Source organism: Salmo salar, chromosome 13, assembly GCF_965601325.2.
Source record: "Salmo salar chromosome 13, fSalSal1, whole genome shotgun sequence".
NCBI lineage: Eukaryota > Metazoa > Chordata > Actinopteri > Salmoniformes > Salmonidae > Salmo > Salmo salar.
In genome coordinates this window covers 84,117,501-84,141,381 of record NC_138303.1, presented here as the reverse complement: position 1 = coordinate 84,141,381, position 23,881 = coordinate 84,117,501, and the positions used below count along the sequence as shown (strand labels likewise).

General features: G+C 47.2%; 1 protein-coding gene across 2 annotated transcripts in view; it reads right to left on the bottom strand.

Annotated features, from left to right (window-relative positions):
• Nucleotides 1-9,766: 9,766 nt before the first annotated feature.
• Nucleotides 9,767-23,881, bottom strand: part of LOC106567887 (protein sprouty homolog 3) — a 21,581-nt gene continuing 7,466 nt past the window's right edge. Inside the window, exons 2-3 of one of the 2 annotated variants that reach the window (XM_014137745.3) lie at nucleotides 15,804-15,927; nucleotides 9,767-14,128 (exon numbers count right to left, since the gene is read on the bottom strand). In XM_014137745.3, coding sequence (XP_013993220.1) covers nucleotides 13,101-14,045 — 945 coding nt within the window. In that variant the 5' untranslated portion in view covers nucleotides 14,046-14,128; nucleotides 15,804-15,927 and the 3' untranslated portion in view covers nucleotides 9,767-13,100. The remainder of the gene's footprint in view (nucleotides 14,129-15,803; nucleotides 15,928-23,881) is intronic. The other variant, XM_014137744.3, reaches the window with a different exon arrangement.

Below are 23,881 nucleotides of genomic sequence, written 5' to 3'. Positions count from 1 at the left end.
TTCAAAATGCCATCAGTAAAATACTATTGTGTTCGTTTTCCGTAGCTTATGCCTGCCCATACCATAACCCCACCGCCACCATGGGGCACTCTGTTCATAATGTTGACATCAGCAAACCACTTGCGCACACGATGCCATACACGTGGTCTGCAGTTGTGAGGCCAGTTGGACGTCCTGCCAAATTCTCTTAAACAACATTGGAGGTGGCTTATGGTAGAGAAATTAACATTACATTCTCTGGCAACAGCTCTGGTGTGTAAGGACAGACGCCGGGGACGAGACGCAGGTACAGGGAGTGAACATTTCATGAATAACGGACATGAAACAGCACAGGAACAGAATACGGACAGCGTCTGGACAAGGGAAACGGAAACGAGAATAATGCTGATACAGGGAACACATGGGGAAGCAGAGAGAAATAGGGAGGAGATCAACAAATTAAAGGAGTCCAGGTGAGTCCAATGATGTTCTGCTGCGTATAATGGTGACCGGTGATGAAGCGCAGATGCGTGTAACTATGGTGACAGGTGTGTGTAATGAAGGCAGTCTGGCACCCTTGAGCACCAGAGAGGAAGAGCGGGAGAAGGTGTGACATGGTGTGACTACCACCTGTCTCTGTGCCCTCACATTCCTGCAGTCAACATGCCAAATGCACGCTCCCTCAAAACTTGAGACATCTGTGGCATTATGTTGTTTGATAAAACTGCACATTTTAGAGTGGCCTTTTATTGTCCCAACACAAGGTGCACCTGTGTAATGATCATGCTGTTTATTCAGCTTCTTGATATGCCACACCTGTCAGGTGGATGGATTATCTTGGCAAAGGAGAAATGCTCACTAACAGGGATGTAAACCAATTTGTGCACAATTTGTGGACAAAATGTGAACGAAATCAGCTTTTTGTGTGTATGGAACATTTCTGGGATCTTTTATTTTAGCTCATGAAACATGGGACCAACACTTTACATGTTGCGTTTATATTTTTGTTCAGTATGGTTAATTACATGCTTCAAATGGTGATGATCACTGATCATTCAATAGCTTATTTCCAGTTTCAGTGTTTTCATATGCCATCAAATTATACGGGTAAATAATATTTAACAGGTGTGCAAAACCTTTCAACTACCCACTGGGCACACACTGGTTGAACCAACATTGTTTCCACAGAACCAATTTGGAATAGATGTAGAATTGATGTCTGTGCCCAGTGGGTAGGCTAAGTAATTTCAATGGCCTGAAAAGAAAGAAGCCTCACTAGCAGTTATTACTGAATGATGCATGTTTAGGATGCAAATCAAATAGGCTACACTTTGTCCAAACTCGGATTCATGCCACTTTGTCAACATGAACAGTTGGCCATTTTGCACGCCTCTCATCCCATTGTTTTCCCCTTGTATACATAAAGTTAGGGACACATTCACACAGTAACACATGGTGCAGTCAAGTGCCTGCACCATGAAAGGAAGGGAATGCAAATGTATCGTGCATGATTTTCAAGAGGCTTCAGTGTGAACAGATGCAATGATAAACTGTCATCCCTGCACTAGGTATGTGAACATCTTGTGTGATGTACCCAACCAGGTACAGCTACAGTGCCTAGCAAAAGTATTCATCCCCCTTGGCATTTTTCCTATTTTGTTGCATTACAACCTGTAATTTAAATTTAATGTAATGGACATACACAATATAGTCCAAATTGGTGAAGTGAAATGAACAAAATGACTTGTTTCAAAAAATTTTAAATGGAAAAGTGGTGCGTGCATATGTATTCAGCCCCTTTGCTATGAAGCCCCTAAATAAGATTTGGTGCAACCAATTACCTTCAGAAGTCACATAATTAGTTAAATAAAGTCCACCTATGTGCAATCTAAGTGTCACATGATCTGTCACATGATCTCAGTATATATACACCTGTTCTGAAAGGCCCCAGAGTCCGCAACACCACTAAGCAAGGTGTACCACCAAGCAAGCGGCACCATGAAGACCAAGGAGCTCTTCAAACAGGTCAGGGACAAAGTTGTGGAGAAGTACAGATCAGAGTTGGGTTATAAAAAAATATCAGGAACTTTAAACATCCCACGGAGCACCATTAAATCCATTATTAAAAAATGGAAAGAATATGGAACCACAACAAACCTGCCAAGAGAGGGCCGCCCACCAAAACTCAAGGACCAGGCAAGGAGGGCATTCATCAGAGAGGCAACAAAGAGACCAAAGATAACCCTGAAGGAGCTCCAAAGATCCACAGCGGAGATGCTTAAAGGAAAAATAAGCAAACACGTTTGGTGTTCACCAAAAGGCATCTGGGAGACTCCCCAAACATATGGAAGAAGGTACTCTGGTCAGATGAGACTAAAATTTAGCTTTATGGCCATCAAGGAAACGTTATGTCTGGCGCAAATACAAGACCTCTCATCACCCCGATAACACCATCCCCACAGTGAAGCATGGTGGTGGCAGCATCATGCTGTGGGAATGTTTTTCATCGGCAGGGACTGGGAAACTGGTCAGAATTGAAGGAATGATGGATGGCGCTAAATACAGGGAAATTCTTGAGGGAAACCTGTTTCAGTCTTCCAGAGATTTGAGACTGGGACGGAGGTTCACCTTCCAGCAGGACAATAACCCTAAGCAATCCAATTGAGAATCTGTGGTATGACTTAAAGATTGCTGTACACCAGCGGAACCCATCCAACTTGAAGGAGCTGGAGCAGTTTTGCGTTGAAGAATGGGCAAAAATCCCAGTGGCTAGATGTGCCAAGCTTTGAGACATACCTCAAGAGACTTGCAGCTGTAATTGTAATTTCTGCAAAAGATGGCTCTACAAAGTCTTGACTTTGGGGGGGTGAATAGTTATGCACGCTCAAGTTTTCTGTTTTTTGTCTTATTTCTTGTTTGTTTCACAATAAAAATATTTTGCATCTTCGAAGTGGTAGGCATGTTGTGTACATCAAATGATACAAACCCCCCAAAAATCTATTTTAATTCCAGGTTGTAAGGCAACAAAATAGGAAAAATGCCAAGGGTGAATACTTTCGCAAGCCACTGTAGACGGCTTAAAGCAGCTCTGGTTCTATGTTCATAACTAAAACTGATAACTATCTGCTTTGATGCGATGACAACCCACTGGAGAAAAAAAAATGGTTGAATCAACATTGTTTCCATGTCATTTCAACCCAAAAAAATCAACATTGGACATCAATGTGGGAAAGTAATTGGATTTGTAAAACTTAATCAACATAAGGGAATTTTGTCCTTTTTTCATCCAACTTTTAACCTAAATCCAATGACAACTAGCTCTGACAGTCTCATGTCAGAATTAGACATTCAGGGCCTTCCGAGTGGCGCAGCTAAGGCACTACTGTACATTGCAGTGCTAGAGGCATTACTACAGATCTGGGTTCATTCCCGGGCTGTGCCACAACCGGCTGTGTCTGGGAGTCCCATAAGACGGCACACAATTGGCCCAGCGTTGTCCGGGTTAGGGGAGGGTTTGGCCGGGGGGGCTTTACTTGGCTCATCGTGCCCCAGGCAACTCTGTGGTGGGCCGGGTGCCTGCAGGCTGACCCCAGGCTGGCTTCCAGGTTAAGATAGCGGGTTTTAAGGAGCGTGGTTAGGCGGGTCATGTTTCAGAGGATGCATAACTCCATCTTTGCCTCTCCTGAGCCCGTTGGGGATTTGCAAGGATGAGACAAGATCAAAAAGGGGGGGAAATAAAAAATTATTTAGACATTCAACCATGTTTCTCAAACTTCAAATTTCGATCAGACTTAAAACCAAAAAAAAAGAAAACGACTTTCTATCACTGGTTCGAACTTGCAAACTTATGTAATCAGAGGCAGATGCTTCCACCCTTCCATAACACCCTAGAAAAACTGAAACCTACTTGAAGGTAACAGCACTCATTGTTGCCCATTGTGGCCAGTTTTCACGTCATCTCCTCAGACATGGATGAACTTCGAATACTGACTTGTATCACGGGTGACCTGGCTGTGTAAATCAAAACTAGAGGTTGAACTGACGTCTGTGCACAGTGGGAATATGATCACCTGGAAATGAGCTAATTGCCAAGCTAGGGTAGATAGCTAAAGACATCCTCTGGAATGTAGATACAGAACAGCTAAGGTCATGAAGCAGAGCCAGAGTTCCTTCCTGTCTAGGTATTAGAGTGCATTGTTGCACCATATTTGCACCTTGAGTGGTTTTGCACGCCCATTACTGTTATTTGCCCTTATGATTCAGAGGCATATGAAAAAACGGAAACTTCCTTTCATGGGCAACGATGAACCAGCTAATTAATATTAGCCTACTACATCTAGATACATATTGAACTTCCGTCCTTTCAGGCCAAGTGCACAATGTAGGAATTTATGGTTGGATCAGAATTGTTGTTATAATCATTGGCCAGTAGCCAACGGAGTATTAAGTAAAACCACAAATCCAAATCCCTATTCCAACCCATGGATAATTTAGGAAAGGAATAACTTTAGCTAGCTATCCACCGGAGGACAACAACACAAATAGATGCAACAATTCACGTTTTTTCGGACAATTACGTTTTTCTTTTGACATGATTGGTGTGAAGCCAAATCCAAACTGGCTTCCCTTGACACTTTTTTGGGTGCGCCAGGACAATTCACAGTTGAGCTCACTCAGTTTAGCTTGACGCTAATTGGCTATTCCTTAAAGAAAATAATATCAAGGGATGCCAAATGCTTCACTTGTTATTGAATTCAATGCTAGCGGCGACAACAATGTCATACTCTTTTTGGCCAGACAGCATCAGATACATTGGCTACACATGCCATATTAAGACAGAGCGACGCTGTTTCGCTCGCTCGGATGCTTCTCCGGTGAGATACATTCAGCCACTTGCGAATTGAAGGAAAATTATGAAACACAAAGAGACGAAAGATTATTGTATACGTTGTTTTCATTTTTTCTTGGAAGCCTGGCTTCCCTTGGCATCCATGAATACAGACCTCTGAGATACCATTCCCATCATCTCCTCCTCCAGCTGTCTGCACTCACACACACACACACACACCACACCACACACACACACACACACACACACACACACACACACACACACACACACACACACACACACACACACACACACACACACACCCCCCCCCCCCCGTACGCTTGCTCGCACGCACACGCACATGCACACACACGCACATGCACACACACGCACATGCGCACACACACACACACACACACACACACACACACACACACACACACACACACACACACACACACACACACACACACACACACACACACACACACACACACACACACACACACACACTGTCTCTTCTCTCTCTCTCTCTCAGTTCTCTGCCACAAACACATTTACTTCTCTTCCATTTCTCAAATGCTATCATTTGGCATCCCAGTTAAAACAAATCTGTTTCTTTCCACACCTTTTCTCGCTCTGCTCATCATTCCATCTCAATATGACTTTTCTGTTCCTACACAGCCTGTCTCCTCCGTTCCTTTCCATTAAATCAACTACCAAAGTTCTGAGAATTACCATCATTATTCATCCAAGTCATTATAATAATGATCATTACACTGATTTTACACTGGAATCTCCTCGCTGCAATTATCTATTATGTTCTCTATGTGTTATTTATCTAAAAACATTCTCCCTGTGATTCCACACACACATACACACACACACACACACACACACACACACACACACACACACACACACACACACACACACACACACACACACACACACACACACACACACACACACACTCACAGAGAGAGAGAGAGAGAGAGAGAGAGAGAGAGATAGAGAGAGAGGAGCATGTAAAAGGGAAGCTGAATCCTCTCCAGGGGTTGTCTCCTGATTACAGAAAGTACTGAATGAAATGAATAAGATAAACATCTGAGCTGCTGTAGAATATTTCCTGTGGATCTAATCACAGCACTGGCACAGAACAGAGGAGGGAGAGTTGGAGGGAGGGAGAACAGTTTAGAAAATCAGGAGTTAGAAAATCACCCATCTCTTCCACGCACACACAAGAGAGGGGGGAGGGATCCGCAGATGTGCAGCGACCTCTCTGCAGTTTAATCACTCCTCCCTTTCTCCCTCCTTTCTTCCCTCCAACCCTCCCCCCTCCCTCCCTGACACACATTCCACACACTCCAACTGCCAGCCACAGCAGAGAAGTCTCTTCCTCCCCCCAAACACACACACACACACACAGAGAGAGAGAGAGAGAGAGAGAGAGAGAGAGAGAGAAGAGTCTGCAAAGCTTATCCTGTCTGATTCCCATGATATTAGGCTAATGGGGGTGCTGTGTTGAAGGGTCTGGTTAGCCACTATCACACCTAGAGTACTGTCCAGTTATATGGTCATCTGCAGCAAAGAAATGTATTTTAAAAAAGCACCAAATCCGTATGAATGTTATCCAAATGCATCAGAATCTCTCATGGCTTCACGTTGAAAAATAATTACTATCCAGTCTTATGATTTCCATTAGGAATGTTATATATATTTTTTAAAACACAGTATTTTTCAGGCCAGTACATACTAGCAACACGCGTAACCACCAAACCAGACAGGCAAATTCAGGGCAGCTAAGACAACCCCAAGCCAAGGACAAATCGCCTTAAATCTACAGTTTTATGTAGAGCCATAGCTGAATGGAACTCTTTACCAAGTAAATCCACCTTCAAGAAAAAAAGAAAAGAACATGTGATAGACCATATGACTGGACAGGAAATAGAAAGCATCAATTGAATGTTAACTGTGTTTCCTGTCAGGTATATTAATTGTCTGTATTATCTCCTTGTTGAATGTTTGAGAAGTCTTGATTTGTGGCTGTTTGTAATGTCTTGTTAATTGGTGTTGGACCCCAGGAAGAATAGCTAGCGTTACGGCATTAGCTAATGGGGATCCTAATAAAAATGACATAAATTACACTGAGGCCTATCCTTCAGCCCCATTTCATTGCCTATTTGAGAAAATGATCCAGTCATTCTGGATGACTCCCATGTCTGAAGCACTTCTCAGGGACACTGAGGGGAAGAAGGTCTGGCATGGCCATGAGAACAGTTGTGAATGAGAAAAATATGGTTTCCTCACTTGGCAGTACTATTATAGTGGAGGAGAGTAGCCTTATCAAAATGGAATGTTTCCGAGTGTCTTCCCACTCTTCCCTCTCTTCTCCCCTCCTCCCTCTCTCCTCTCTGCACCCTCTGGGTCCTCTCTGGTGCCTGCCCCTCCACGACACCTCCACCTGTCAACAGCTCCAGGCTGCAGCCCTGAAGCTGACACACCCACACGCCCACGACGCCCAGGCACAGGAGCCTGGAGGTCCAGAGCAGAGGGTCGGAGGGCTGGGGTGGAAGCTAGAGGGTTATTCCGTTCAATTCAATTTCCTATAAATTATTTGTCCCCAGGGTGCAATTGAGCTGGTCTGAGAGTCAAAAACCAACGAGAATCAACTATAATAGACTACTTTTACTCAATACGTACTTTACAGTAAGTGAATGGGCCTGAATGAACGGACATCAATTAAAGGGATAGTATACTATAATTTTTTTAATATAAGCAATATTGTATACATAAAGAAGTGCAGTCACAACCGATACAGATAGTGTGTATGTCCATCCTAGAAGCTCCATCCACATGCCAGGTTTAGGAGTGACAAACAGGGTCTCTCTCCAACACACACATAAGGCTGAGCTATGGTCCACTGCCTGCTCTCCTCTAATAACCTGTTAGATAGCTGCTAACTGCTAACTGCACGCACGCACGCACACACACACACACACACACACACACACACACACACACACACACACACACACACACACACACACACACACACACACACACACACACACACACACACACACACACACACACACACACACACACACACACACACACACACACACACACACACACACACACACACATACACTGGTTTAGTCTTCTAAGCAAACAGAGGCAGTGAATGTTCTGTTTGGGCTCCAGAAATGCATTCTTTGTGTCTGACAGCTGTATGGAGATTTGACAGACAGGTGCTTTTGTTCCTCTGTGGCTTTGAGACTGACTCCCTGGGCATCCAGGACAGTGCCTGTATAGAAACAACAAGGGCCACATAGAAGATGCACAATGCAGACGGGGTAGGGGGTCGGGCAGGGAGCAGAACGCCCCTGACCCCTAACGCCTACTCCTTTAACACAGAGGTCAAAGGTTAAGGATGGAAGTAGCATCACTCATGAGCTTGTCTCCTTACTGGCAGAGCAGAAGAGGAGAGGATGACAGATCACAGGGGAAGCTGGTCTGAGGTTGTAGGCTATAAGGTTGTGGAAGTACAGCCATAGGAGAGAATGAAGGATGTTATCAGAGGAAGGTACACATTTCATGACACCGATCTTATATTTGAGAATTGTCTATTGTGTGCTTTGGTGTAATTGTGTGTGATATGAATGTTGGTTTCAATGTGTAAAGCAAATTATCTTTACATTAATGAATGTCTTTCTTTCCATCCAAATACAGCATGCTGTTTTACAATATAAATGACCAGTAAGCAGTACATTACTGTTTTTCTAGTGGATTATTACAGCTGTTAGCCATTGCTGTATTTGTGATATCTTTCTGGATGAAACTGGACAGTCTAGAGTAGAGAGGAGCATGTGTCTGCTTGACCAGTGTCATTTGGGTAGTCTCAATCTAATACAGTAGAAATGCACAAATGATAAAAGTGGGACATAGGTAAGCGCTTTTGAATAGAAACATCTCTACATTATTTATCTCCATCAAAACATCAAAAACGGTGTATGTGGTGGGGTTACTATCCTCAAAAGGATTGTAAAACAAGGAAAATTGTGGGGACATTTCAGTGGGGACATTTCACCGGTCCCAACAAGGAAAAAGCCTATTTAGGTTTAGGGGTTAGGTTAAGGATTAGGGTTAGAATTAGGGTTAGTGGTTAGGGTTAGATTTGGGGTTTAGGGTTAAGATTAGGGTAAGGGGTTAGGGAAAATAGGATTTTGAACGGGAATCAATTGTTTGGTCCCCACAAGGATAGTAAAACGTCTGTCCGTCCGTCCGTGAGTGAGTGAGTGAGTGAGTGAGTGAGTGAGTGAGTGAGTGAGTGAGTGAGTGAGTGAGTGAGTGAGTGAGTGAGTGAGTGAGTGAGTGAGTGAGGGTGGGGCTCCAGGGGAAGGCAGGCAGGTGGGAGATGCTAAGGTCTGCTTTAATGCATTTCTATTTGTCATGATGAGCAGAAAGGAAGTGTTTTTCTCAAGTGCATGCATACTAACACACACACAAGTATTCACTCCTATAAGAAGCCATTAGTGTGAGCTGGCCTAGATGACTTATTTATGGGGCCATCAGAGTGACGTGAGGGAGTGGAGTGAAGAACCACAGACAAAGACCTGCTCCCCCTGACCATAGAGTTTGGTCCATACAGCACACACACACACACACTCCTTTTCTGCACGGCAAATTGGTCGGTTGAGGAAAGGCCTCATAAGTATTTTGAACTAACAGGATATGGATATGATTACTGCTCTGTTCATCTACCCTGACAGTCTACAAGGGTTAGCACAGTGTGAGCATCTAACACACACACACACACACACACACACACACACACACACACACACACACACACACACACACACACACACACACACACACACACACACACACACACACACACACACACACACACACACACACACACACCAAAGAAGAGGCAGCGAAATGCAGGCCGTTTGGAAACACCTTTTATTGGTTATCTTTAGCCATGAGGCTGCAGCCGTCACACGAGAGAAACCAAACCAAAAAGCCAACAAGAGTCATCATCATCCTCGCAACATCCACCGTTAAATAAATACTTTTCTCTCATCGCAACCATTAAATAAATATCTGTGACGCATCTGTAATATCAGCAACGGAAAAGAAATATGTGTGAAATGTATATTTAATATATATAATATATTCATTTTGATAAATTTCTATGTGTCCATATATTCTCCTTAAATTCTTTTACAACATACAAGATGCCAATTGTACCAAAGCAATACTTACTAACACGACATGGGGAAGTTTAGTGGTTAACCTGTAGCCTGCATACAGTACCCTAGAGGGTTAGTTGTTATTCTGTAGAAATGCATGTACTGTACAGTACAGTACCTACACACTGAGCCCTTCCACTCAACATCTGACCACCTGGGAGAGCTCTTCACGGGCTGGACTGTGGAGGAGAGACCATTAACCTGAGCCTTGCACAGTGGCCGTGAAGTGTGCGCGTGAGTGTGTATTTGTGTGTGTCTGAATGTGTGCGTGTGAAATGAATCACAGAGGAGATAGTGAAGTTGAGGTACAAATAACAGGTTTGGCCTATGGTCAGTGAGCTTCTCCTCCACAGTGAAAAACCTCTAAAACGGTTAGAAGTATTGACCAAGTCTGTGACTCAAAGTAAATGTTCAATATAATAGAAAATAATCATAGAAACATTGATCATAATAAAAAGGGAACAAAACAAGGAATAAACGTACACACATGTATAGGATAACAGTCAGTATGTACATACAAAAATATAGCAAAGCAACTTTAACAACTCGGATGAGTGTGTATGTGTGTAGGTGAATAAACGCGCAGACACACATTACATACAGTACAAGCACACACACAGAGACATGCCTGACATGGTGTGTTACTTTTCACATCCCGGTTTTGGATATCAGTGCATAAGACAACCAGACCTCCCAGACTCAGTCCCTCCCTATCCCTTTATCCCTCCATCCCTCCCCACCTGTTCTTCACCTCTCCATGTTGCTTTGTTATGACCTCACTCATTAACATCAGTCTTCCTATCCTCCAGCCCCCTGTCCACAATCTCCTCTGTCCCTTCCTTTTCTCCTTCCTCCACTTCCACAGATCTCTCCCACTCTCTCTTTTTCTCTGTTTCATCTTCCACACACACCTCCCTCCATCCCTCCCTCTTTCCCCATTAGAAGCTAATTGCCTCCTGATCAACTCAGAGGAGGAGGACTGGAACCTATTAGTTCATTGAGTGGGTGGGTATGTGACTAGGGGTCGGTGGGTGGGCCTGCCTGGTGTTTATCAAACTGGCCAGAGGAATCTGTCAAGAAGAGAAAAGCCTTGTCAAAGTACATACTGTATGTCGTTGCAAAATGTCTAATGTGTTGTGGACGAAGTGGTAAGGTTTGAGGACAGATCAGTAAAAAAGTGATATTTCTTATCTGGCTTCCTGTCCTAACTCCTGTGATGTCCCTCTGTATTTGGACTGTGGGGTAGCGCTGTCTCTTTGGTCCCTTTGCACGGTGGACAGCAGCAGTTCAGATGGAGGGAGGAATAGAGGGGGGAGGAAAGAATGGGTCAGGGGAGGCTTGAGGAGGGTTACTGAGGGAGGCTAAGGGATGGGTAGACTAGAGGTAGCGGGTAAGGAGGGATGAGGCGGGGGAGATGAAGCTGGTGAGGGGTCGGGGAAGGCTGGCGTCAGCCTGCCGTGGAGAAGAAACCTGACCAGACTCTGGGTCCTCTGAAGTAGCTGCGCTAAAAATAAAACAGGAGGCTTCTGCTGACAGCAAACACCGACAGGCCAGACACACTGCTGCAGGAAGGGGACATGTGCACCCACACACACACACACACACACACACACACACACACACACACACACACACACACACACACACACACACACACACACACACACACACACACACATATACTGTACATACACAGGCAAGAACACACACTAACATACACAGACCCACATACACGTAACCATTAGTGTACATACACAAACATGCGGGTGCATGCACACACACACACGTATACACAGACACACATGCCCCCCCCCCCCCCCCCCCCCAGGTTAGTCTGTTCGTATGACAGACAGCTGGGGAACACTACAGACAATCCATATCAAATGTGCTTAATCACTTTAGATTCACCTGGTACATCATGGTCCGTTTTTGGTGTGTCAAACAGTAATACACTTTTCTATTTCAGAGGTTTGTTCCACCATTAGGATAGGGTCTTTGCATCAGCCTCAAAGAAAATGTCCGTCATTGACACATCTTGTATGTCCATTCAGTTGGTCGGCTCCAGGATGCCTCTTCAGAGCGGCAGGGAGGGAGGGAGGGGATGGAAGGAGGCACACCCTGTAGACTCCCTGTAGACCACCCAGTCTCTGTCTATCTCATGCCTGGAATATACATTTGCCAGAGACTCCTTTTATTAATGGCTGTGTTGAGATTTGTTCTAGTAGCTTTACTCACTGTACTCAGAGTCACACATGGTCTGCTCTCTCTGTCTCTCTCTACCTCACTGAGGAGGAAGTCCAATAAATAATAAATAGGTCAAGTCTAACAGAGCGAACCCCAGTCCATCACACAGCACAGTGAGGAACCCCAGTCCATCACACAGCACAGTGAGGAACCCCAGTCCATCACACAGCACAGTGAGGAACCCCAGTCCATCACACAGCACAGTGAGGAACTCCAGTCCATCACACAGCACAGTGAGGAACCCCAGTCCATCACACAGCACAGTGAGGATCCCCAGTCCATCACACAGCACAGTGAGGAACCCCAGTCCATCACACAGCACAGTGAGGAACCCCAGTCCATCACACAGCACAGTGAGGAACCCCAGTCCATCACACAGCACAGTGAGGAACCCCAGTCCATCCCACAGAGCAGAGCCACAGTATGTACGCTATGCTGGCCCACAAAGTAAGAGGAAGGTAGAGGCAGTATGCCCACACAGTAACACAGTAAGGTTAAGGTTGGCAGTCAGTTCAGCAAAAAGCACCAGGTGGTTTTCAGGTTTCGGCTCAAGTCTCCACATGTACAGTACAGTTACAGTGACGTACAGTAAAGCTTTTGGTCATTTCTCCTCAGGCAGGAGGAGAAGTATGGAAGGTACGTAAGGTGAAAGGTCACGGTAGGTAGGTCACGGATGGGTGGGGGGGTGATGGCGTTGTCACGGCAACAGTGTTTGTTGTAATGGTAATGTTGTCACTGAGACTGCGTTGTCTAGGCGATGGCTGACTCCCGCTGCAGCCCTGTCATACAGGCTTTTCCAGGGACTTGCTGCAGAAGGGGGTGTGCCCAGGGTTGGGGTTGGAGGTGGATATCTTGCGGCACACGGTGTTGGTGTTGCTGCAGCGGCAGCCGGGGCGGGTGGCTCGGTCGTGGGCCCGCTGGCACAGGGCGAGGCACAGCCTGGCAGGTGGGTAGCAGCAGAGACAGGGAAGGCACAGCGCCAGAAGGCCCATGGTGCCCCAGCGGGTGCAGGCGTGGGCGGATGTGCAGGCGCAGGGCCGGTCAGCACAGTTGTCCTCGTCATCCTGAGCGGAGCAGTGATAGAAAAGGCCCTTAACGCAGCACAGACAGGTGCCATACTCCACAGCACTCTCAGCAGAGCAAAGGCAGCGCTGCCCACAGGCCCAGCAGGACGGCAGGCTCCGCGGGGCGCAGCACTCCTGACACTTACACCTCCCACAGAGCTCACAGATAAACAGGTGCAAGCCCAGGTCCTCTCCCTCCACCAGGCCTTTACCCAGAGAAGCCTCAGGCTTGAGTTCTCCTTTAGGCTGGGAGCGCACCACCGAGGCCAGGCCAGAGTGGGAGGGCGTCAGGCCCACCAGGAGTCTCTGGTCGGAGGCAGCGCTGGTCCGGGACATGGCTGAACTGGTAGTACTGGAGCGACTCAGATGGGCAAGGTGGGTGTGTTGCTGCTGGCTCTGGCTCCGGGGGAGAGGGTACCCCTGAGGGTAACCATGAGAGTAACCTTGAGGAGGGTATCCGTGGGTGATGGGGTAGCGGTCATCGTGGGCGTAGAAGAAGCCGGACTGGGAGGCATGGTCCAGGGTCACAGGGCGCTCCACATAGTCGTTGTTGGCGCGGATGGAGCGGATCTGGTCCAGGGAGCGGACAGGCATCTGCTGGAGGTCCAGCCCTTCAACGTCCCTCCTGACTGGTGGAGGGCCATGACCCGGGAGAGGGTCCATCCTGGTCCTGGGAGAAGGAGCACCAGGGAGGGTGTCGGGAATGGGGCGGGGGGCTCGCACCTCTCACGGCACATCAGAAAGACCTGGAATAGAAGAAGAGAGGCATTTTAGAACATTGTTACATTTGATTTCTTAGCAAATTAAATAAACATATACTTCTTTACCCCTTAAAGACAATGCATGAACCAGCTCATTACTCTTTATTACCTTCTCTTTACCACCCACAACGCATGAACCAGCTCATTACTCTTTATTACCTTCTCTTTACCACCCACAACGCATGAACCAGCTCATTACTCTTTATTACCTTCTCTTTACCACCCACAACGCATGAACCAGCTCATTACTCTTTATTACCTTCTCTTTACCACCCACAACGCATGAACCAGCTCATTACTCTTTATTACCTTCTCTTTACCATCCACAACGCATGAACCAGCTCATTACACTTTATTACCTTCTCTTTACCACCCACAACACATGAACCAGCTTATTACTCTTTATTACCTTCTCTTTACCACCCACAACGCATGAACCAGCTCATTACTCTTTATTACCTTCTCTTTACCACCCACAACACATGAACCAGCTCATTACACTTTATTACCTTCTCTTTACCACCCACAACACATGAACCAGCTCATTACACTTTATTACCTTCTCTTTACCACCCACAACACATGAACCAGCTCATTACTCTTTATTACCGTCTCTTTACCACCCACAACACATCTGGGAAGCTGGAAATTAACATGTGCTACTTTCTAACAGCCAGCCTCAATATTTCACCTCCCTTGTTTGGTGATGGACATACAATACAGTGTACCTATACTGCAGCCAGGTAAACCAGGTAAACCTGGCCTGAGCACTGTGAGGGAGTTATATAAACTGGACATAAATAGTCCCAATATCCACATCCAAATGATTATCCACATCATCATGACCACTGAGATTCTCCAGTTCTGAGTGTATAACTATTATTAGCCAGCCAGGACCAAATGGACAAAGCCATTAGCCTGGCCTGTAATTTAGCATCTGTTCACTTACACAGCTCTCTGGCGCACGCGCACGCACGCGCACACACACACACGCACGCACGCACGCACGCACGCACGCACGCACGCACGCACGCACGCACGCACGCACGCACGCACGCACACACACACACACACACACACACACACACACACACACACACACACACACACACACACACACACACACACACACACACACACACACACACACACACACACACACACACACACAGAGCTGCTGACTGCTGGAGAAGATTGGCATCGGATCCGCCTGTCTGCCCGTCCGAAGAGGTTGACACACAGACAAACAGCAATGGATTGTGGGAAAACATTGCAGTGTGCTAGTTGCTATGGGTGTCGCTGAGGTCCTAGGTTGTCATGGTCCTTTTGTTTTGTTTCAGCCTTATCCTCCACAAACAGGAACAACGTGGATGTTGGAATGTAGATGGAAAACATTAGCATCCTGGAACTGACACACAAACATGTCCGCTTGTTTCATTACAGTGACATACTGTAGTAGGGAACATTTCTGCGTTGTGTGGATAAAGTTTTTCCCTATTCAATTCTAATAATACAGTATGTGAGTTTTAGTGAAGATGTTGCACCTACAAAAAATAACCAGTGAAATATCTGTTATAACCCCTACATCTAAGGACAACAGATTCAGCAGGATCTTCTGGTATGTGTTCAACAGACTATTATTATGTGTGGAATTCAATACCCTAATATGCTGTATCTGGTCCTGGTTTTTAGGGCCTTTTGCTCCTCTCCTCCTCTCGTCGCACCCTTGCCAAATGGCCTGAGGGGATAGTTCCCTTCCTTTCTCTGTGAGAGGCCATCCAGACCTTGCAGAGAGATAGACAGAGAGAGAGAGAGAGAGAGAGAGAGAGAGAGAGAGAGTGAGAAAGAGAGAGAGAGATAGAGACAGAGAGAGACAGAGAGAGACAGAGAGAGATTGAATGAGTGGGTGAGGGAGAGAGAGAGAGTTAGGGGGAGAGAGAGAGACAGAGACAGAGACAGAGAGAGATAGAATTAGTGGGTGAGGGAGAGAGAGAGAGAGCGTTAGGGGGAGGGAGATAGAGAGGGGGGGTAATCAGGCCAAATGGAGAAGCATTTTAAACAGAGAGCCAGATGAGAAGATTAGACGGAGGAGAAAGACAGGAGCATCAGGCAGACGAACGGAGGGACGGATGGAGGGATGGACAGAGGGACAGCAGATGTAGCCAGGAACGGAAATCCATAGTCAGGAACAGCAATTAGAGCTAGCAGAGTGTCTGCCCCCGGCCGGCAGCCTTCTGGGGAGCTGCCGGCAGAATTCCAGGCAGCGAGCAGGCAGGCGGATGCGCTCGCAAAAGGTATGATACCATCCAACCTCACACAGACACACACACACACTATAAAAACACACAGATTACACATACACACGTATTGACACACTGAGAAAGACACATTTACAGAGACTGAGACAGATGCACACAAATGTGCAGAGATACACACACACACGCACGCATACATCTACACACTCCCACAAACACACACACATTTCCACCCCAGTCCGCAGCCATAAAATGAAGATAAGGCATCCCAGGTCAGAAATCTTTTTTTTAATTAGGCAGAGGAGGGAAGAGATGTCCTGGAGAGTAATCACATAAAATAGAGTGGCACCCATCCACTACACAGATATCAGACCATCCACTACACAGATATCAGACCATCCACTACACAGATATCAGACCATCCACTACACAGCCATCAGACCATCCACTACACAGATATCAGACCATCCACTACACAGCCATCAGACCATCCACTACACAGATATCAGACCATCCACTACACAGATATCAGACCATCCACTACACAGATATCAGACCATCCACTACACAGCCATCAGACCATCCACTACACATATATCAGACATCCACTACACAGATATCAGACCATCCACTACACAGATATCAGACCATCCACTACACAGATATCAGACCATCCACTACACAGCCATCAGACCATCCACTACACAGCCATCAGACCATCCACTACACAGCCATCAGACCATCCACTGCACAGATATCAGACCATCCACTACACAGATATCAGACCATCCACTACACAGATATCAGACCATCCACTACACAGATATCAGACCATCCACTACACAGCCATCAGACCATCCACACAGCTAGCAGACCATCCACTACACAGCTAGCAGACCATCCACTACACAGCTATCAGACCATCCACTATACAGATATCATACCATCCACTACACAGCCATCAGACCATCCACTACACATATATCAGACATCCACTACACAGATATCAGACCATCCACTACACAGATATCAGACCATCCACTACACAGATATCAGACCATCCACTACACAGCCATCAGACCATCCACTACACAGCCATCAGACCATCCACTACACAGCCATCAGACCATCCACTGCACAGATATCAGACCATCCACTACACAGATATCAGACCATCCACTACACAGATATCAGACCATCCACTACACAGATATCAGACCATCCACTACACAGCCATCAGACCATCCACTACACAGCTAGCAGACCATCCACTACACAGCTAGCAGACCATCCACTACACAGATATCAGACCATCCACTACACAGCATCCGACCATCCACTACACAGCTATTAGACCATCCACTACACATATTTCAGACCATCCACTACACAGCCATCAGACCATCCACTACACAGATATCAGACCATCCACTACACAGATATCAGACCATCCACTACACAGATATCAGACCATCCACTACACAGCCATCAGACCATCCACTACACAGCCATCAGACCATCCACTACACAGCCATCAGACCATCCACTACACAGCCATCAGACCATCCACTACACATATATCAGACATCCACTACACAGATATCAGACCATCCACTACACAGATATCAGACCATCCACTACACAGATATCAGACCATCCACTACACAGCCATCAGACCATCCACTAGACAGCCATCAGACCATCCACTACACAGCCATCAGACCATCCACTGCACAGATATCAGACCATCCACAACACAGATATCAGACCATCCACTACACAGATATCAGACCATCCACTACACAGATATCAGACCATCCACTACACAGCCATCAGACCATCCACTACACAGCTAGCAGACCATCCACTACACAGCTAGCAGACCATCCACTACACAGCTATCAGACCATCCACTATACAGATATCATACCATCCACTACACAGATATCAGACCATCCACTACACAGCCATCAGACCATCCACTACACAGATATCAGACCATCCACTACACAGCATTCGACCATCCACTACACAGCTAGCAGACCATCCACTACACAGCCATCAGACCATCCACTACACAGATATCATACCATCCACTACACAGATATCAGACCATCCACTACACAGCCATCAGACCATCCACTACACAGCCATCAGACCATCCACTACACAGCTAGCAGACCATCCACTACACAGCCATCAGACCATCTACTACACAGCTATCAGACCATCCACTACACAGCCATCAGACCATCCACTACACAGCCATCAGACCATCCACTACACAGCTAGCAGACCATCCACTACACAGCCATCAGACCATCTACTACACAGCTATCAGACCATCCACTACACAGCTAGCAGACCATCCACTACACAGCCATCAGACCATCTACTACACAGCTATCAGACCATCCACTACACAGCCATCAGACCATCCACTACACAGCTATCAGACCATCCACTACACAGCTATCAGACCATCCACTACACAGCCATCAGACCATCCACTACACAGCCATCAGACCATCCACTACACAGCCACCAGACCATCCACTACACAGCCATCAGACCATCCACTACACAGCCATCAGACCATCCACTACACAGCCATCAGACCATCCACTACACAGCCATCAGACCATCCACTACACAGCCATCAGACCATCCACTACACAGCCATGAGACCATCCACTACACAGCCATCAGACCATCCACTACACAGCCATCAGACCATCCACTACACAGATATCAGACCATCCACTACACAGCCATCAGACCATCCACTACACAGCCTTCAGACCATCCACTACACAGCCATCAGACCATTCACTACACAGCCTTCAGACCATCCACTACACAGCCATCAGACCATCCACTACACAGCCATGAGACCATCCACTACACAGATATCAGACCATCCACTACACAGCTATCAGACCATCCACTACACAGCCATCAGACCATCCACTACACAGCCATCAGACCATCCACTACACAGCCATCAGACCATCCACTACACAGCCATCAGACCATCCACTACACAGATATCAGACCATCCACTACACAGCTAGCAGACCATCCACTACACAGCTATCAGACCATCCACTACACAGCCATCAGACCATCCACTACACAGCTATCAGACCATCTAATTGTTAAGAAAAGCATGCTGCTCTGCTTTTTCCATGAGCTCATCCCGTAGAGTCGGCCAGGGCAGGGCTTAGGGTATAAATGTGTGGCCAAGCCCTTCACCACTGAGCCAGAGATGGGCTCTCGTCTATGGCTTCCACCACCCCAGACCACAAAGCAAAACCATTTAAACTGTTATTGGCCTCATCACAGATCCCGTACATCAGGTCAGAGAATAGAGTGCAGGCTTTTGCTCCAACCCTGCTCCAGTTCACCTGACTTTAGGGCTATTCAGGGTCCTGAGGAGCTAGCTGACTAGCATCAGATGTATTATAGTAGGGCTGGAACCAAACCCTGCAGATGGGTAACCCCGGAGGAGGAGGGTGGGCATCCCTGTTGTAACTCTAGACTGACAAGCCCTGATGAGCTAACAGATAGTCTGCTTTATTTCCTCTTGGATACATAACTTAATCTGCTCGGATTTCTCTTAAGGAGCTGTCTGTCTGTTGATTTCTGAGTTGTACTGTATGAATAAACATACATTGATTTCTTTATTGCATGATAATCAACATTAATCAAGAAAATAACTTAACTCTAGATCTAGAAAGCAAATAGTCCTCAGATATGCTTTCTAAGAATGACAGCTGTGCAGAGTGGATACTGTTGACTCATTCCGTACTTAGTCAACGTTTACATGTTGCATTTACAGCAGCATTAGAATTATTGGCTGTTCTTTCCCCCCACTCAAGGGGTCGGAAGCCCTGTCTGTCCTTGAGGGAGCTGTTGCCTTGGTAACCATGTTTGGGAAGTCAACTCCCACTACCCAGAATCCTCCCCTCTCCCCCTCCAGCTACCCACAGGCTTCCACCCCACCCTAACACCTAGCCACCAGCTGCTCCTGCCCCACTCCTATCCCCCATTCATATCTCCAGGGTACAGTGCTGGGGCTTGGGTACAAGACTAGGGGTACAGGGCTGGGGCACAAGACTGGGGGTACAGGGCTTGGGCTGGGGCTGGGGTACAAGACTGAGGGTACAGGGCTGGGGCTGGGGTACAAGACTGAGGGTACAGGGCTGGGGTACAAGACTGGGGGTACAAGGCTGGGGCTGGGGTACAAGACTGAGGGTACAGGGCTGGGGGTTATGGCACATGTTGTCAGCACATGGTGTGAAAGCATAGATACAGTAGCCTGAGGAAAGGTACATGTTTGCTGGTCCTTCAGGTAGCCCAGATCTGTTTCTTCAATACAATGTCCAGCCAAGACATGGCTCCTCTCCTCTCCTCGGCTGTTCTGAGTTATTTCTGTATCTGCCTGGCTCTGGGAAGTCTGTTTTATGAATCTGCTCCTGCTTTTATCCTCTGTGTTTGATGCAAACCCACCGGGACCCATTGCCCACTCCAGCATCATTCCCTCATATCAACAGCTTTTCCACTCATCTGTTCATCCCTTCACCTCCTCCTCACTCTGTCGTTCTGTGTACCCCTCACACACCTTTTAGGGTCTCAGATGAAGAAAAAAAAATAGGAGAAGGAAATCAAGACCTGAGCGCTTTTCAGGTCTGGGCAGGAGGCACATTGATACAGGGGCCCGTGGAATACACAGATAGAGAGAGAGGGAAGAGAGAATGAGAGAGAGAGAGAGAGAGAGAGCCAAAGGACAGTAAAAAGACAAGGGGATTGAAAGAGTTGAGAGGAGAAGATTAGAGAGAGGATAGAGTGAAGGAGAGAGCAAGGCAATGGACAGAGGGAGAAAGAGGATGAAGGTAAGAGGGGGAGAGAGGACAAATGGAAGAGAGAAATAGTGAGAAAGAAAGCAAGTGAGAGAGAAAGAGAGAGGTGGAGAGAGAGGGGGAGATAGAGGGTAGGCGAGAGAGCTCAGGGCTGGTGTTTACTGGGCTAGCCTGCCGTCAGAGGTAACCTGAAGACAGGGCAGTGCGCTGGGGGGGTATCAGCGGTGAGTGAGCCCCGCCTTGCAGCTCTGGCCTGGGTCTCTCTCTCCTGCTCCCCTGCACGCTGCCCTCTCTGGCACAGTAATCCAATCTGCAGCAGGAACAGGATGACGAATGGAGAGAGCTACACAGTGCATATTATTCATAACAATCACTACATAGGGCCTTGCTCCTCTTAGCTCAGATGAGTTAGAGAGGGAGGGGGATGAACTCCAAGCCCACAACTGGAGTGCAAAACAGAAAGAAAGAGTGATGGGGAAGGGGGAGGGGGAGTTGAAATAAAAAATAAAAAGGAAGTGGGAGACAGATGTGTTGGAAAATTAGGACAGTCATGGCCTAATGTTAATTTACTGTATATCAAATACACTGTTCAAAAAAATGAAGGGAACACTAAAACAACACATCCTAGATCTGAATGAATGAAATAATCTTATTAAATACTTTTTTCTTTACATAGTTGAATGTGCTGACAACAAAATCACACAAAAATAATCAATGGAAATCCAATTTATAAACCCATGGAGGTCTGGATTTGGAGTCACACTCAAAATTAAAGTGGAAAACCACACTACAGGCTGATCCAACTTTGATGTAATGTCCTTAAAACAAGTCAAAATGAGGCTCAGTAGTGTGTGTGGCCTCCACGTGCCTGTATGACCTCCCTACAATGCCTGGGCATGCTCCTGATGAGGTGGCGGATGGTCTCCTGAGAGATCTCCTCCCAGACCTGGACTAAAGCATCCGCCAACTCCTGGACAGTCTGTGGTGCAACGTGGCGTTGGTGGATGGAGCGAGACATGATGTCCCAGATGTGCTCAATAGGATTCAAGTCTGGGGAACGGGCGAACCAGTCCATAGCATCAATGCCTTCCTCTTGCAGGAACTGCTGACACACTCCAGCCACATGAGGTCTAGCATTGTATTGCATTAGGAGGAACCCAGGGCCAACCGCACCAGCATATGGTCTCACAAGGGGTCTGAGGATCTCATCTCGGTACCTAATGGCAGTCAGGCTACCTCTGGCGAGCAGATGGAGGGCTGTGCGGCCCCCCAAAGAAATGCCACCCCACACCATGACTGACCCACCGCCAAACCGGTCATTTTACATTACATTTACATTTAAGACATTTAGCAGACGCTCTTATCCAGAGCGACTTACAAATTGGTGCATTCACCTTATAATATCCAGTGGAACAACCACTTTACAATAGTGCATCTAAATCTTTTAAGGGGGGGGGGGGGGGTTAGAAGGATTACTTTATCCTATTCCTTAAAGAGGTGGGGTTTCAGGTGTCTCCGGAAGGTGGTGATTGACTCCGCTGTCCTGGCGTCGTGAGGGAGCTTGTTCCACCATTGGGGTGCCAGAGCACCGAACAGTTTTGACTGGGCTGAGCGGGAACTGTGCTTCCTCAGAGGTAGGGAGGCGAGCAGGCCAGAGGTAGATGAATGCAGTGCCCTTTTTTGGGTGTAGGGACTGATCAGAGCCTGAAGGTACGGAGGTGCCGTTCCCCTCACAGCTCCGTAGGCAAGCACCATGGTCTTGTAGCGGATGCGAGCTTCAACTGGAAGCCAGTGGAGAGAGCGGAGGAGCGGGGTGACGTGAGAGAACTTGGGAAGGTTGAACACCAGACGGGCTGCGGCGTTCTGGATGAGTTGTAGGGGTTTAGTGGCACAGGCAGGGAGCCCAGCCAACAGCGAGTTGCAGTAATCCAGGCGGGAGATGACAAGTACCTGGATTAGGACCTGCGCCGCTTCCTGTGTGAGGTCATGCTGGAGGATGTTCTCCAGGCAGCAGAACGTTCTCCACGGCGTCTCCAGACTCTGTCACGTCTGTCACATGTGCTCAGTGTGAACCTGCTTTCATCTGTGAAGAGCACAGGGCGCCAGTAGCGAATTTGCCAATCTTGGTGTTCTCTGGCAAATGCCAAACGTCCTGCTTGGTGTTGGGCTGTAAGCACAACCCCCACCTGTGGACGTCGGGCCCTCATACCACCCTCATGGAGTCTGTTTCTGACCGTTTGAGCAGACACATGCACATTTGTGGCCTGCTGGAGGTCATTTTGCAGGGCTCTGGCAGTGCTCCTCCTGCTCCTCCTTGCACAAAGGCGGAGGTAGCGGTCCTGCTGCTGGGTTGTTGCCCTCCTACGGACTCCTCCACGTCTCCTGATGTACTGGCCTGTCTCCTGGTAGCGCCTCCATGCTCTGGACACTACGCTGACAGACACAGCAAACCTTCTTGCCACAGCTCGCATTGATGTGCCATCCTGGATGAGCTGCACTACCTGAGCCACTTGTGTGGGTTGTAGACTCCGTCTCATGCTACCACTAGAGTGAAAGCACCGCCAGCATTCAAAAGTGACCAAAACATCAGCCAGGAAGCATAGGAACTGAGAAGTGGTCTG